Genomic DNA, 16,350 nt, shown 5'->3' with positions numbered 1-16,350 from the left:
ACTCGCTTGAGATGACTTTTCCTGAGCTCATTCTTTCCCTTCTAGGGAATAAATATTTTGTTCTTGAGGTTTTTGGGGGTAGACAACCCCTCCTAAAGCACTGTCCTTGAGGACTCAACTACCCCAGCCACCATGGGGGTCAATCAGTACCTAGTGCAGAACTAACATTACCTAAGCGTCCCCATGCGGTCTCCTGAAGCTAGATGTTGTCCATTGGGGCTGATACACACAGAACGGATGCCTACTCGGGGATCCATCAAGGACCCATCAACTTTGTCTCCTCCAGGAAGCTCAGTGTCCAACAGAGCCTGAGTGTTCCCATCCACATAGATGATCTTAATGAGATCCTGGTGGGGAGGGGGAGAAGAGATGGGTAAGGCAGTCTCAGGACAGGTACAAGCACAGAAGAATGCTGGCCAACCCATCAACCCGTGGCTCATGGAGCCCAGCCGAATAAAAGCTGAATGATCGAGACTGGGGGAGCCAGTTCCTGAAACAAGGTCAGAATCTGGGGGCACTCAGCATGAAGTGGGGGGCCCAGGCCTCTGGCTCACATTGCTGAGGATGTTCCGGTGCAGGGTAGAGCCATGTACTCCAGAGCTCTCTGTGTTCCACAGGCGGATGGTGTTGTCTGAGGAGCAGGTGATAAAGGAACTGGGGGGCAGACAGGCTTGATTACTGTCCTTTACCTCGGGGTAGACCTGGAGGGGCAGAGGGAAAGAGTTAGGCTTCCGTTTGGGGGCAGTTTTGCCTGTTCACCGATATGAAAATGGGAATGAAATCTAAGGGCACTAAGACTTCGCCAGATACCTGAGGCGTAAGGAAACAAGACAGTACTATCATATACACACATAGTGAGAAAAATCCCAAGAACCCAGTGCCCTCTATGTGCCATAAGGTCTCAATTACAACAGTTACATGAATTGGGTCCATCATTTTACAGTTAAAGAATCTGAGGCTTGGTCAAGTTTAGTAACTTGTCCAAGATCCCTGAGGCCAGGATGAGGCAAACCTCAGGCTAGGTAGAGGCACACAAGAAGAAACCTGAGACACACGGGCACTAACATTCAAACTCAAGCCCTAGGGTCTTAACAGGGAAGCTACTGAAAATAGGGAGGCAGAAACCTAAGACTGTACTTGGTGTTTTCTATTTTCTGTTCTCACAATGGTATTCCAGCAAACCCATCCCACATACCTCCACACTCCAGACACAGGAGGAATGATACAGAGCTGAGTACACCTTGCCCACTTTCTTGGGGTCCCTCACATCCCAAACATAGATGCTGTGGTCATTGTATACACAAGATAGCCACTGGTTAGCTGGATCAAAGGTCAAGGCAATGGTGTCTGGGTACCTGGCATCAGCCCCTCCAGAGAAGAGGCGACTGTGGGAAAGAGGACAGAAAGTTACAACAAGGAAGGGAAGATGGACAGGACACTGTCTCTAGATGGCAGACTTGGAAGTAGATCTGAGAAGATAAAAGCAGTCCCGAGGGATGCCACCCAGCAGTTGAGCCAACACCAGGTGCTGAGCATGGTGTTCTCCAGAGGAACACAAGTTCACAGACCACCAATATCAGACGAGGCAACTCTGTGGTCACAATGGGACACAAATCTAGATGGTTCTATAAGCATTTCTGCATAGAAATCAAAACAAGACCATCATAAAAATCACAAAAAAAAAAATCTCAGTGGTAGAGCACTTGTTTAATAAGGGAAGACCTGGGTACTATCTCCAGTACCTCAAAATCATCACCGTCGTCATCATCATCATCATCATCATCATCATCATGAGGGCATGTGCCTAACCATAAAAATGACGAAACATCACCCTTTCCTTTTAGCATGATTGCTGGCTGCGCCTTTACCATAGCACACTTTACCCTCCCAATTAGAGATGATCAAGGTGTCCAGTTGTAAAATTAACCCCATTTCCTTACATCATCCAACTAGAAGACTTCAATCCCTTGAGTCATTCTTAAGAGAACCTAAAACAAACCCAGATTTTATAACTGCTCTTCCCAAGACTCACTGAGATATTCTGTGGTCCTCTATGGTATTCAGTCTCCTTGGTTCTGACAAATACCCAGGAACCCAAATTTCTTTGTCTACAAAGGTGTTCCAGGTGATCTTTAAACACTGACATGCTCTTCATTCTGTTCCCTGAAGTACTAACTAAAGCCCTGAATGGGATAGTGGGCCCCACATTGCTCACCTGGCCTCAGTGATGCTGGCAATGTCTGTTCCCAGGGCATGGGGTCTGGGTAGGGTGCTCAGGAAGTGCAGGTTGGAGGGATTGAAAAGGCGCACGGTGCCGTCAGCACAGCCACAGAAGATGTATTCTTGGCTCACAGAGATGCAGTGGGCCACAGTGGTCTGTGGGCGGAGCAGCTCAGATCAGCGAGGGCCACCCGCCTAGTCAGCCTTGTTCGATCCTTGCCAAACCCTCTGCAAGGCCACTTATCAAAGGGGACAGGCCAAGGCAGGAGCAGGCCTCAGTTGTCCAGAGATGCCCTCCCTCGGTAGCATGTGCCCAGAAGGCCTATCGCCCTGCACAGTTGGGAAGTGGGGTGAAAATTGAGGACCCTTCTAGGCATCAGAGGGACCAAGATGCTAAGGTAGGAAAATCCCAGAAAGGAGAGAAACAGCCTGAGGAAGAGCGGAAGGCCTAGGGGCACTTACTGTGAAGCTGTCAGTGTTCTGAGCACAAGAGGAGAGCAGGGAGAGAGATGAGAAAGAACAAGAGGAAGTAGTCACATAGATCACGGGACCAGCCCCGGGTCTCCTGGAGCCCCTCCAGCATGCACAAAGGCCCAGCCCCAAGTCTAGAGCCCCAAGGCCCGCTCTCCCCTAACTTGAGATGTAAGCAGGCCCTGTCCAGGGGCCAGAGTTACTCACTCTCAGCTCCACCCATTTGTCCAGAAGCCTGCGGTCGCTGAACTCGCACAGCAGCCCAGACGACGTGATACAGAAAGTGCTGTCGGCCTTTTTCCCTCGGCCGCAGGCCACGTCGGTGAACAGGTTGTTCCGCAGTTCGCCCAGCAGCCCTGAGCGGCCCAGCAAGGGCACAGTGGCATTCACCTGTGGAGATATGCACTCCATCCATCTACTCCTGGAAATGAGGTGCTCAGGAGGAGAGGGCAGACACAAGCCCCCTGTTCTCTGAGACTACTCCTCAGCCCAGGCAGATCAGGCCCATCCAAAACTCGTGACCGTTAAGCAAGCCAGGGGCAGCTGGCTGGAGCAGTGTCCAGAGGGGCAGAGTCTCAGTCTCACCTTTGAGGTCTTACTGTCATCAAGATACCAGAATTTGATGTGCCTGTTGCCTGCAGTGACAAAGTAGCTGCAGTCTTCAGAAAAGGACACCGCTGTCACCCGACTAGATACTTTGTTGGAGGCCACAACGATGTTTTTCTGGAGGGAAAGTCAAAGGAAGAATCAAAGCTCTATCCCCCCCCCCCCCCCCCCGCCCCCCGGGACTAAGAAGGGTTCTGAGGATGGAGAAGAGCTAGCAAGAATTTCTACTTGGAACAAAACCAAACACCTTTCTTTCTAGTATTTACTAAAGGAACTCAACAGTTTAACCCCTCAGGAGTATGGGAAACACAGGCCAGGCCCTCTGGCAGCACCCTTGGCACCCAGTGACTCTCCTCTACTTCACACAGTTTTCAAGAATGAGATGGAAGTCACGGAAGTAAATGAAGTTGCATTTGAGTTGTAAATGAGGTCAGCCGTTTCCTGACTCCCCACTGACACAGGAACCCCACGAGAACCCCAAGGCCACGCCACCCAGCTCACTCACCTTCCAGGCCCACACGTTGACAATCATATCATGCTGGTAACCCACAGACACAATGTACTTGGCACTAGGGGAGAAGGCCACACAAGCCACGCCATACTTATGCTCCTGTAGCTCAGCCACCTGGCTACGTTCAGCCACATCCCAGACCCGCACGGCAGGCATGTGCCCACTCTGTAGGAAAGCAAGAGTGTGAGTGAGAACTATGGGAAGGAAGGTGTTGGGTAGCCTCCTTGGTCCTTAACCTCCTCAGCTCCGAAACACTGCTCCTCCAATGGCTCTCTGCTCAACAGCAAAGAGCAAGACAAAGACATAGAAGAGGCACAGTAAATATCCGAGGACACCAGTGCCTAGGATGAGGACCGGCCCAGGCCTCTGGATCCGGCCAACGCTCCCTGAATGACTGGTAAGCAGCCAGGCCTACAAATGAGTACTAGCTGTCTACTGCGGCACTGTCTCCTTGTAAGACCAAGGACTGTGTTCCTGGTGTGCCCAGCAGGGGGCATCTGGAGATAAGAAATATTTTAGGGTGGCGATTTTCAAAATGTGTGTCCCTAACCATCCTACCCTGTTAGAAGCTATAGGGAAGAGGAGGTAAGAGATGGCTTCAGCATGTAAAGGCATTTGACACCAAGCTTGATGAGCTGAGTGAGATTTCCATGCCCCCTTATGCACACAAATAAATGAATAAGGTTTTTTGTTTGTTTTTTTTGTTTTTGTTTTTAAGAAAAGCTATCTGGGGAATCCCAGGTTATAGAATAAGACAACTTTGGAGCAGGGGCCCAGCTGTGAGCACTTTAAAAAGCCTTCCCAGTGAATCTGATCACACCAAAGCTTAAGAACAACTATTTAAGACACAGTAGAAGCCGGGGTATCAGTCCAAGAAGCAAGAGTGAATGCCCCCTAACTGGACACAGGATTGTGGCTTTTTGCTGCGGGCAGGCCGTCCATAAGCCACAATATGGTTGCCTTGTTCCTCACTCACCTCTCCAGTGACCAAGTATTTGCCATCGGGGGAGAAGGCCAGGGCAGTAATGGTTTTCCTGCAAGAGACAGGGCAAGCTTGGTTGGACCTAGTCAACTAAGCACCTTCCCCACAGACAGACACACTCTCTCTCTCTCTCTCTCTCTCTCTCTCTCTCTCTCTCTCTCTCTCTCTCCCCTTCCCTCCCTCCCTCCCTCCTTCACAGTTTCCAAATGCAAGACCAAAAGACTCCAGGGTATATGTGACACTTCCCTATCTGGCCTCAGGGCCAAACCAGGTCCTAAGAGCCTCGGATCTCTGGCCAAGGCCTCCTCACAGCCCCCTGGAGCCATGCCCACATACCTGGAACTGTTGAGGATATGGTGCTGTTTGTGTTTCCTGGGATTGAACAGCACAACCACACACCTGAAAAGACAAGTGAGCCGTTAGGCTTACCTCCCAACCACAGCTCCTTCAAGGGCCCTCCTGGGACTTCTGGTCACCCAGCAGAGGGAAGAGGTCAGTCAAGCTCAGAGTTTCTCCACCTATCTCGGCAGCTTCAGGTGGAAAAAAGGGCTCCATGGAAGCCCATTCACCCAGACCCTAAGTACCAGCCCCATCTCTGATCATACCCACAAAGGACAGCAGGAATACAGGCCTTCCCACAACCTTTGCACATATCCCAGTGAAGGAGTAAAGATGGAAGAATAAATGTGATTTGATTAGCTCAGGCCTCAGCTTGCAACCAGTTCTCAGGCTTAGAGCCATGTCTTAATCATTGTTATAGATGGTGTGCCTCCACCTACTGAGTAAGAAAGGACATGGGGCTATGCAAGGCGTGGAACTGGAGGAAGGCCTAATAAACTGGAGGTGGAGGGAGCAGAGACAGCTTGAGAGGGCCTTGGGAATGACTTGAGAATGCTACAGAGCTCCCAGCTGAGCTAAAGGACCTCTGAGTTTCAGGGCCTAAGCAGGGCTTTCTGACCACCAGAACAAGGCAAGTGGAGATTCTGACCCCATTAAAAAAAAAAAAAGGGTTGGGACAACCTTTCCACCCAGGGGACAAGGCTTCCAGATGGGATCAGATCCAGACTGACTGTCCAGAGGCAGCTCTGGGGGTGGGGGTGGGAAAGCTGGATGGCAGGAATCAGCAGCAACAAGCTAGAGGCTAAGAGCCAGCTAGTGTTCTCAGCAGGCTCCTTGGTTAGGAGCAGGCCCTAGCCTGTTGTCCAGCTGTCTGATCTCTTAGCGGAGCAAGGCTGGAGGCTGTACACCAAAGAGCAGACAGAGACGCAGTGGGAAACTAAGCAGAGGTGCACGCCGGTAACAAGTACTCAGCATCTCAGGCTCAATAAGCGAATCCAATAGACAGAGCCCACATATTCTCTGGAGACGCTGGGCCTTTGATGGGACCAAACATCCAGAACTTCCAGCTGACCAACAGATTTGAAGTCCCGAGTCTCATCACCGCCAATCCCCTTTACCAGACCTTCCTCAACTGTTTTCCTTCTCCTACCTCATCTCCACTCTTTCCTGTTCCCTTTTCCCTGTTCCTCTCTCTTTTCACTTCCTACATCAACTCTAATCTCCCAAGTCTCCTTCTAAAGTGCTATGGTCAGGGTTTTAAGTACGACAAAAGCCATGTTCGGGGCATACCTGTCACCCCAGCATTTGGCAGGCTGAAGAATCAAGCTTTGATTTCTTCAAATGTGCAATATATCAAGTTTATGGGGCTCAGACAGAGTGGCACTATTGGAGGTGTGGCCTCACTGGAGTAGGTGTGGCCTTATTAGAAGTATGTCATGGGGGGTGGATTCTGAGGTTTCAAAGGCTCAAGCCAGGCCCAGTGTCTCTCTCTTCCTGCTGCCTGCCGATCCAGGTGTAGAACTCTCCACTACCTCTCCAGCACTGTATCTGCCTGTGTGCCGCCATGCTCTCCACCAAGACGATAATGAGGTGAGCCCCAGTGAAATGTTTTCCTTTAGAAGAGTTTCCGTGGTTGTGGTGTCTCTTCACAGCGACAGAAACCCTAACTAAGACAGTTTAAAGATAGACTGGGCTACAAAGTAAAACTCTGCCTTAAGAACATAAAACATGACAAAACCCAAAATGGCTCTGGAAATTTTGTACTCTATCTGAACAGGTGTATGAAAATATATGTCAGTTACAATTCAATACTCTTCAGTGTGTGCAAAATAATATCCTCTAGGCCTGCTATCATCGATTGATAACCCACAGTTTCCTGAACCCTCCTAACCTGCCCTCAGCTGGTCAAGAGACCTCTATAGGCTCAGCTCTAGTAAGGAGAGCTGGCCTGACAGGTTAGGGGCCACTGGCTTTCTGACTAGAAACAGACGAACAAGGCAAAGGACTTCCGCTCTCTGAGACAGAACTCTAACTGCAATGCTGATACAGAGCAGCCAACCACACTCCACATGCAGAACAAGTCGGTGTTGGGGCTCTGCCTGTGAGTGTTCCCTTAAGCCGATCAGCCTAGAGCAGCAGGTAGCTTTTAAAGGGCAGTGCGTCAGACTGCTTAAAACACTCCAACCTGGTGTGGTGGCATACACTTACAATCCCAGCACTTGGGAGGTAGAGGCAGGAACATCAGAAGTTCAGTCACCCTCAGCTATATAGTGAGTGTGAGATCAGCCTGGGCTGTATAAGATCCTGTTAAACAAAACAAAACACCAAAACCTTTCTAGTCACTGTGTACAAATTTGAGTCTTCATGGAATACAATTTCTTCTGTTTCCTCCATCTCCTAAGTTCAAGCTCACAGGGGAAAGAGAAAGGAGAGCAGCAGTGTGTGTGTGTGTGTGTGTGTGTGTGTGTGTGTGTGTGTGTGTGTGTGTGTGTGTGTGTGAGTGTGTGTGTGTGTGTGTGAGAGTGTGTGTGAGTGTGTGAGTGTGTGTGTGAGTGTGTGTGTGTGTGAGAGAGTGTGTGTGTGTGTGTGAGAGAGAGAGAGTGTGTGTGTGAGTGTGTGAGAGTGTGTGTGTGTGTGTGTGTGTGTGTGTGTCAGTGCAGGCAGAATGGTGAACAGCTACAGGCAGATGAGCAGACCCCTCCCCCTCCCCTCCCCTTGTCTCAGGTAACATGAAACTTTAAGCCATGGCAGGGATGGAGACACACAGAGCGCAGCCTTTCCTCTAAACGTTTTACTCCTATTTATTCAGACTGGAAACCAAGCCCTCAGAGAGGAAGAGAGCCACAGTGAGCACACGCCTATTTCCCTAGGAAGAGCTGTGCCCATGGGTTATACATGCCCAGCTCACTTAGGCCCTTCCAGTACACAGGAGGGCCTGTTCTCAACACCCCTAGGAACCTCTTTGGTCTTCTTAGTGACCTGTTAGCAAGCACCTCAGTCAGGAGGGAGAGGAGTGTGGGGCACAGCTGGCGTCAGCCATTGGCCTTCACTTCCAACGTCCTTGCCCAGCAGGCTAAGCCCTTGCAGCGATACTGAAATCATCGGCATACGGACTACTGGGTTGGGCTGGCCTAACAGGCTGACTCCTGTAACTTAGAACTTGAGGGCACAGAGAGATTGCTCATCCTCACAGAGGGAGGGTAAGCCCCTTAGGGCCTCAGTTCAGGACACTAGTGCCAGGAAGGGCCAAGCCCTTGACAGTCCCAACCCTGCACAGGCCCAGGCTTGCTCTATTCTCACAGGATCTATCTTCCACCATTCTCCACCTTCCAGAGGCAAGGCCAACTGAACATCAGGATGAGCCATGCGTGGAGCAGCACACACATGAACAGGCCAGGTTGTTCAACAAAAAACAATGTCTCTTCACATTTCTTTCAGGCTAAGCAAAATCAGAAGGAACACACGGAGGCATACTGAAGGTCCCTTCACGCATGACTCAAATGCTACCCGGTAATTCTATTATTAAATCTCACTCCCCATAGTCTTTCTCCCCACCCCACCCCCCCCCCCGCCCCGTCCCGAGACAGGGTTTCTCTGTGTAGCTTTGAGCCTTTCCTGAAACTCGCTTTGTAGATCAGGCTGGCCTCGAACTCACAGGGATCCACCTGCCTCTGCCTCCTGAGTACTGGGATTAAAGGTGTGCGCCACCACCGCCCGGCAGTAAATAAATCTTTAAGTCACTAATAAACCAGGCACGGGGGTACACGCCTATAATCCCAGCACTCAGGAGGCAAAGGCAGGAAGATCAGAAGTTCAAGGGCTACATAATGAGTTCGAGGCCAATGTGGAATACATGAGAGCCGAAGAAAGGAAGTGAGGAAGGGAGAGAGGAAGTGAGGAAGGGAGGAAGAGATAAAAGAGAGAGAGAGAAGGAAGTTAAGAAAGAAAGAAGGAAGAAAGAAAAAAACAAGCATTAAATCATAGTCACAGCCTCCAAACTCTGCTGAAAAGCCTGTCAGATCTATGACCTAGAGCCGCAGGCCAGCTCCATGGTTCTCCCATATTACAGCCAGAAGTCCCTGGTGCCCCAGGGGAGTAGAGTGGGAGACGATGAAGACCACTGCGGTCAGACAGACCCATCTGTGAAAATCCTGGGTGCCTGGAACTTGTTTCTTTCAAAAACCTCCGTCTCCTTATCTGTGAAGCAGGAGTCCCTTAACCAACCAGCACGGCGTCCACACAGGCTTCAGCCTCGCCAAGGGGCCATTTCTCTTGGCACCTCTGTGAGTTTCCAGAATGGTTTATCTGAGGAGGGCGGACCCACTCTGACTGCAGGTGGCATGAGCCCATGGGCTGAGGTCTAGAACTGAATAAAAAGAGGACAGGAAGCTGAGCATGGATTTCATCTCTCTGCAGTGTGCTCAGCTGCCTCACACCTGGTGCCATGGCTTCCCCGCCATGATGGGCTACAGCTTCAAACTGGGTCTAGAAATAAGCTTTCTTGCTGAAGCTGCTCTGTCATGTATTCTGTCAGAGCAACGAGAAGGATAGCTGTTTAGTCACTGTTCTGTTGCTGTGAAGAGACACCATGACCATGGCAACTCTTACAAAGAAAGCATTTAACTGGAGCTGGCTTACAGTTTCAGAGGTTGAGTCCATTATCATCATTGCAGAGAGCATTGTGGGGGAGTACGGCACTGGGTGTAGTGGATAGCTGTTCTATCGATGACCTTGAAGTACATGCCCCTGGGGCATGGCTGCTGGGGGTGGCGGGGGGCTTAAGACCTGGGATGCACATACACAGCTTGCAAAGAACAGCGTGTGCCTCGGCCTTCCAGGACCCTGCAATAATTCCTCTGTTCTGTATTGTGAGTTTTCTTTCTCTAATAAATTCCTTTGCCCTTTAAGCAGACTCCGTGGATTGCTAGCAATATCTTTACCCATTATCTGGTGCCCAACACGCTCCCACGTGGGAATGTGGGTGAGTCATTTGAGGCTCTTTACCCACGCAGATAGCTTCCACGATCCGGCTCACAGACTCCTTGAGCAGCCCGTTGTGACCTGCCATGGCAGCTCAGACCCCTGCTTTCTAATGGTGCAAGTACCTATATCCTGAGCCACAGGCAGAGAGACTGGGCCTCAAAGCCCACTGTCAATGACACACCTCCTAATCCTTTCAGCCAGTTTCATTCCCTGGTGACTCAGTGCTCAAATATGGGGCCTATGGAAGCCCCTCTTATTCAAACCACCACAGCAGTAAAGTAAACTGGGACAAGGGGTTGCTAGGGTGAGACTTCAGTGGTTCCTAAGGTTTGCCTGAGGACTGTGGAAGTGGCTAGAGCTGCAGGCTAGAGAAGCCCTGAGTTGCTGTAAGCAGACTTGTTAGATTAACCTGGGGAGTCGGGAAGATCAGAATGCTGAGAGAAACATGGCAGTTGTGGCCTGTTCCTAAGGATTGAAAGGGGAACAAGGAGTGTCTCGGGAACTGGGCTAGAGGCTATTGGTGTCACAATTTGGCAAAGAATCTAGCTTCATTTTGTCCGAATCCTGAGAACTTGAGTGCAGCTGAATTCAAAAGTAACGGACTAATTTGTCTTGCAGAGGACTTTCAAGACACGACAGTATTCAGGCTGTGTTCGGGTTACTGCTCACTGCTCTGATCCAGGTCTGCTGGGAGAGGGAAAGATAAGTATGGCAGAAAGGTCTAGAAAATGTGGTTTGGCAAAGGAACTTGAGAGAGCTTAAAGTTAGATACAAACAAAGGATGCAAAGAAAGCGCTGAAATGGTTACAGAATGTCCTGCTGCACCTGGAACACTAGCAAAGGTACCCTGAGGGCAAGACCTCACCCGCTAAAGGTCCACCGTGTAACTGCAAATAATGGCCACCTGGAGAACGTCTCCCCAGGCTAAGCTTCAAGGCACGCGAGGATCTGCAGCTGCGGTGGGAGCCTGGACAAGCCACACTTCACACCAGAGCGGAACCTGGCAGCATGGCTCCTGTGCTGCCGGCTTTGCGGGCATGGAAGAAAAGCTGCAAGGGTGAGTGGGTCATGGAGGCTTTCACCAGAGTTCCAGAAAACTACCAGGGCAAGCAATGTGCGGCAGGGCTCTGGTGCCTGCAAAGAAGCCCCTAGAGGCCACTGCATGAGCTGGGAAAACGAAGCCTAAATTCCAGTGAAGACCCTAGGATATGGGGGATATCAAGACTAAATGATATCTACCTAGAAGGGTAGCAGACACGGAGTGAAGCCGGCAGAGACAGCTGGAGAGTCAGGCGGGCAGCAGAGCTGGGGAGACTCTGGCGTTGGCCAAGCTGGTGGAGCTGAAGGGTTCCACCAGGAGACCCAGATGGTGGGCCTGTACCCGCACGCAGCGCTTGCTATCCGCCCTCCGGGCTTTGGTCTCGCCTGGGGCCTATATTTTCTCTCCTCCCAGGCTTCCCTTTTGCGATGGGAATATTTCTTCTGTGCCATTTATATTGGAGCATAAAAATTGCTTTTATTGCCAGGCGGAGGTGGCACACACCTATAATCCTGGTACTCGGGAGGCAGAAGCAGGTGGCTCTCTGTGAGCTGGAGGCCAGCCTGGTCTACAGAGTGAGTTCCAGGATAACCAGGGCTATTACACAGAGAAACCCTGTCTTGAAAAACCAACAAAGAAAATTGCTTTTATTTTTAAAGGGGCTCATAGTTAAGAGATTGTCTTGAGTCTAACAAGAGACTCTGGACTTTTGAAGTATATTAAAACTGTTCAAGTTAAAGACTATGGAATGTTTGAAGATGGACTAATAAATGTATTTTTGAAATGTGAGATTAAAATGAGACAGGGTGTCACGGTAAAATGTTATTATTTAAAGTGATGTGTTTGAGTGGTATGATAAGAGAGACAGGTTTAGAATCACCATGGTGACAGGTAATGAATGCCTCTTAGCATGTCTATGGGGGTGTTTCCAGAAAGATTTAATTTAGGGGAGGAAGCCTACTCTGAATGTAAATGGCACCATCTCCTGGGCTGAGGCCCTTGACTAAAGGGAGAAAACAAGATCCTGCCAGAACTGTCTCTCTGTGTCGAAGGTGACACAATGTATCCTGCCACCCCACTCCCGCCCCGTCACCATGACTCCCCTCCATTTTGGACTACACCCTCAAATATGAGCCAAAACAAATCCTGAAGTTGCTTTGTCAGGTTTTTATTTTAGCAATAACAGAAGTAACTAATACAGTGTTCTTGGCAATCCTCGTGAAGGGTAACAAGGAAAAGACTGTCTAAGAGGTTGCCTTTTGTCACAGGAAGCTCCCATGTATGGCATTCCACACAATGCTCTCTACAAACTGCGGGCTGCTAGTGCCATCCACAAGATGAATTCTAGACAATTCCCCCACATTTTCTTTAATCATTCCAAAAGATAAAGTGGCTAACACGTGACCTGGAGTACCCTGGTTGCTGTCCTCTTGATATACCTAGGATTCAATGCCTTCCAAACAAGTCCCTTAGGGTAGGCCATGCAATCCATTAATGTCTGTTTATGGGACACTTTACAAACCTCTCCTCAAACACATGTGAAAACCTAGTTGTGAAATGGGTAATGTGTCTGCACAGATCAGAAAAACACAAAAAAAGACTAAGTGTTAACTTCATGACTTAAATGGCTAGTGGTATACGTCTATCAGGGTCATTTCCTCCGCCCGGAGGACTCCAAAGATCTCTTTCCTCAACAAGGGGAAATCCGTGTGAGCAGCAAGATTTCAAAGCTGGGACATAATGATGCTCCTAAGTCCCCTGCTTCACATCCACTCTAGATTAACCCCTAGCTGACCGGCTCCTGTAACAGTCATTCCTCTCTCCCTTCTTCGAGTCTTTGCATCTGACACTCCCTCCGTCTGGGACTCTAACATCAGGTCTCACACACTGCTTTCTCCTTTCAACTACTATCAGTCCAATTACTCCCCACCGAGCCCCGACCACTCAGCTACATTTTTTCCATTTTTTTAAATTTGACATGTGTGAATATTTGCCTGCATGTGTGCATATGCACCACATACCTACTTGGTACCTATCTGCAGGGGCCAGAAGAGGGCACTGGATCCCTTGGAACCGGAAGTACAGACAGTTCTAAGTCACTATGTGCGTGCTAGGAACAAAACCTAGGTCCCACGCAAGAGCAGCCAGCGCTCTTAACCACGAGCCAGCTCGTCAGCCCCCCCCCAACCTAACACCAGCCTCCTCTTTAGCCCCCAGTCACTCCCGCCCTGACTCTTCCATCACCACCCCCCCCCCCACCCCACCCCACCCCCCCCCCCCCACCCCCCCCGATGATTCAGAGGCTCTAGCATTCTCTGATCCTCTCTTGCTCCCTAACTTCTAGAACTCAGTTTAGGAGGAAATTCTGTGACTTCTCACTCGTCCGTTTTATAATGCTGGGATCTCAGCATAAATTCCAATACGGGCACACTCAGGAGAGGAGTTTCCCTCTTCCCTCCACTGAAAAACCAAGAAGCTTCCTCTTCCTAGTGTGAAGGAAGTCCAGTCTCTGCAGTTACTACCCCAGTGGTCAAAAAGCACTCTGCTCAGAGCACTCACTCACCAGGCTATGCGGGCAGTGGGGCCCACGCCAACCAACCCAAGAAGTCAAAGAACTATGAAGCCAGCCGGGGTGGGGGGGGGTCCAACCAAACCAGCTCCCTCAAAGAGACCGCAGGAGAACTACACTGGCACGAGGTAGGGTATGTGATGGTTAATACTGATTGTCAGTTGGACAGGATATAATCACAATCTATAGGAGACAAGATCTATAATCATGTAGGAGACAAAACTCTGTGCAAGTCTGCAAGGACTGGGTAAACCGGGTTAGTTCACGTTGTCAGACCCATCTAACTGTGGGCAGTGCCAATCTGTGGGCTGGGGATCAAACAAATGGAGAAGGCAAGCTGGGCACTGCGCTCCTCTCTGCCCGACTGGCTGCACTGTGACTGGCCACCTTGTGCTCTCGCCGCCATGCTTTAAGAAGGAGGGAGGGTTTGTTTCAGCTCATAGTCTGCGGGTACCCCTAAGCTGTGCTTGTGACTTATTTTGTCACGGCGAGGAGAAAGGTGATAACACAGGAAGCTTCCAGCATGACGGGCGAGTGGCGGGCTTCCTGTGGGACAGTAAGTAAGTGAAAGCTCTGGAGAAGGGAAGCAGGAACCACTAAAACTGAGGGGTCTTGGCCCGGAGACACCATATTCACTCAAATCCCACCCACCTCTGCCTGACACATGCTGCCCACCGCCGCCCCTCCCCCTTCCCCGGGCTGTTTCATTTCCTCTCAGAAACTTTTGTTTTGGTTTGATAGTTGCTGCTAGGCCTCTGGGAGGATTCTGAGTTTTGTTTCTCTTCTTGTTTCTAGGATACCTGCGCTGGCTCCTAGAGCGAAGCAGCAGGAACAAGTGTGGGGGCTGAGGGTGGGGCCTGGCAAAGGAGGGGGAGTCTGCCTGCACTCACGTAGACTTTGGTGGTTCCCATGGGCCCTAAGAGCACAACAGTGAGTACCACCATCACCGCCACCACCACCACCACCACCGCCACCGAGAACCAAAGCTGAAGCCGCCGTTGGCAAAGAGAGAAACCAAAAGTCTAAGAAATGCACAGGTCAGAGAACAGTTTGGGAGTTTTGCCTAGGATTAGCCAAAGCCAAGCACACTCAGGAAACCTCCTGAGAGACACCATACCCAGCCCAGGAGGAGGATCTATAAAGATAAACACACAGTCCGAAGCTCCAGGCCTGGCATCCAGGGGTAGAAGGGGGCAGAATTCCACATTTCCCAAGGCCTTGACGCAGGGCTCAGCATACTAGAGGCAGCACCCCAAGTTTTCCTGCACAGACTCTATCTAGTCTCAGCCCCACTTCCAACAAGGGACCTGGTTTTCCCTGGCAGGGCAGGCAGAGAATGAGTGGAATTCCCCTGGGGCAGGCAGCCTAGGTTATTTAGCGGCAGGCTTTTCATCAAGTCACCTGGGGGAGGGGTGTCCTGTCTTCGCCAGGCTAAGCCATTGCAGCAACCACAGGGTCCTGACTACGGACACTAAACACCACAGGACCCCTTGGGAGAGACGTCCAACTCAGAACCCAGAGGCAGCAGTCTCCCTGCCACAGACTAACCTGTCCATAAACTCCAATGGCGGGCAGGCAGTTTGGAGAAAAAGCACAAAGTCTGCTCTTTTCCCACTCCGCGCCACTGAAGAGTCAGCGCTCTATGGTCAGGCTGCTTGGACTTGAACCCCAATACTGACAATATGATTTTGAAGAAACTGCTTCACCCTGAATCTCAGTTTCTTCCCCTGAACGATGGAGTCGATAACAGACCAACCTCAAGCTCCTGTGCTCAGTGCTCCTCCTGCCTCAGTCTCTCCGGTCCTTAGTACCACACAGCAGTGCACCCTACTATCTGGAGTTTCTGGTCTACAGTTGACTGTGGTGGTGGCTGCAAAGCTCTAGAAAATGACTCAAACCCATTGAGTTGGATCTCTATTTTGCTAGGAATCAGAACAAAGGCCTTGAGAACAGGCAAGCCCTCTGCCAGTGAGCTCCATCCCAGCCCCGAGTCAGACATTTTAAACGCTTGGTGTCACATCACAACAGAGCCATTAAAAATGAGAAGATAGTGTTAAAAATGGTGCTGGGGAGGGCCAATGGCGCAGTGGGCAATGAATCTGTCTATGGAGCCGAAGATGGTGCTGATGTGGCTGGAGACATGGCTCAGCAGTTAGGAGCACTGGCTGCTCTTCCGGGGACCAGGATTTGGTTCCTAGCACCACATGGTGGCTCACAACTGTCTGTAATTCCAGTCCCAGGGCACCGGATGTCCTCCTCTGGCCTCCATGGCCACAAGGCACACACATGGCTCACAGAGTGTAGGCAGAACACTCATACACATAAAATAAAAATAGTTTTTAACAAAGATGATGTTGGGAACCCCGTATAAGAAAAGTCCATATCTGCATGTGTGGATAGGAAGGAATGGTAAGATGCCCAAATACCAGTCAGTCCAGGCACAGCAAGGACAACACCCAATCAAAGAGTTTTCACTTAGACTGCATTTTCTTCACAGAAATGACATCAAAACATTAACATAGATATATCTCTCAGAAGATTCCAGAAACCTACTGTCCTCTTCAACTGCTTTAGCATAATTGTAATTGACATTCTTCTCCCAAGGCTAAGGGATGTCACAGGAAAGAGGG

The 16,350-nt window shown here is 50.2% G+C and overlaps 1 protein-coding gene across 1 annotated transcript in view; it reads right to left on the bottom strand.

Annotated features, from left to right (window-relative positions):
- Mapkbp1 (mitogen-activated protein kinase binding protein 1) overlaps positions 1-16,350 on the bottom strand; it is a 53,596-nt gene that overhangs the window by 11,191 nt on the left and 26,055 nt on the right. The window contains exons 3-11 of the mRNA XM_006991243.4: positions 5,127-5,189; positions 4,785-4,842; positions 3,803-3,973; positions 3,277-3,414; positions 2,899-3,081; positions 2,216-2,376; positions 1,196-1,385; positions 555-701; positions 172-347 (exon numbers count right to left, since the gene is read on the bottom strand). Of these exons, the coding sequence (XP_006991305.1) occupies positions 172-347; positions 555-701; positions 1,196-1,385; positions 2,216-2,376; positions 2,899-3,081; positions 3,277-3,414; positions 3,803-3,973; positions 4,785-4,842; positions 5,127-5,189 (1,287 nt within the window). The remainder of the gene's footprint in view (positions 1-171; positions 348-554; positions 702-1,195; positions 1,386-2,215; positions 2,377-2,898; positions 3,082-3,276; positions 3,415-3,802; positions 3,974-4,784; positions 4,843-5,126; positions 5,190-16,350) is intronic.

Source organism: Peromyscus maniculatus, chromosome 4 (assembly GCF_049852395.1).
Source record: "Peromyscus maniculatus bairdii isolate BWxNUB_F1_BW_parent chromosome 4, HU_Pman_BW_mat_3.1, whole genome shotgun sequence".
Classification (NCBI taxonomy): Eukaryota; Metazoa; Chordata; class Mammalia; order Rodentia; family Cricetidae; genus Peromyscus; species Peromyscus maniculatus.
Note: the sequence above shows the minus strand (reverse complement) of the source record. Positions and strands in the feature narration are given on the sequence as shown.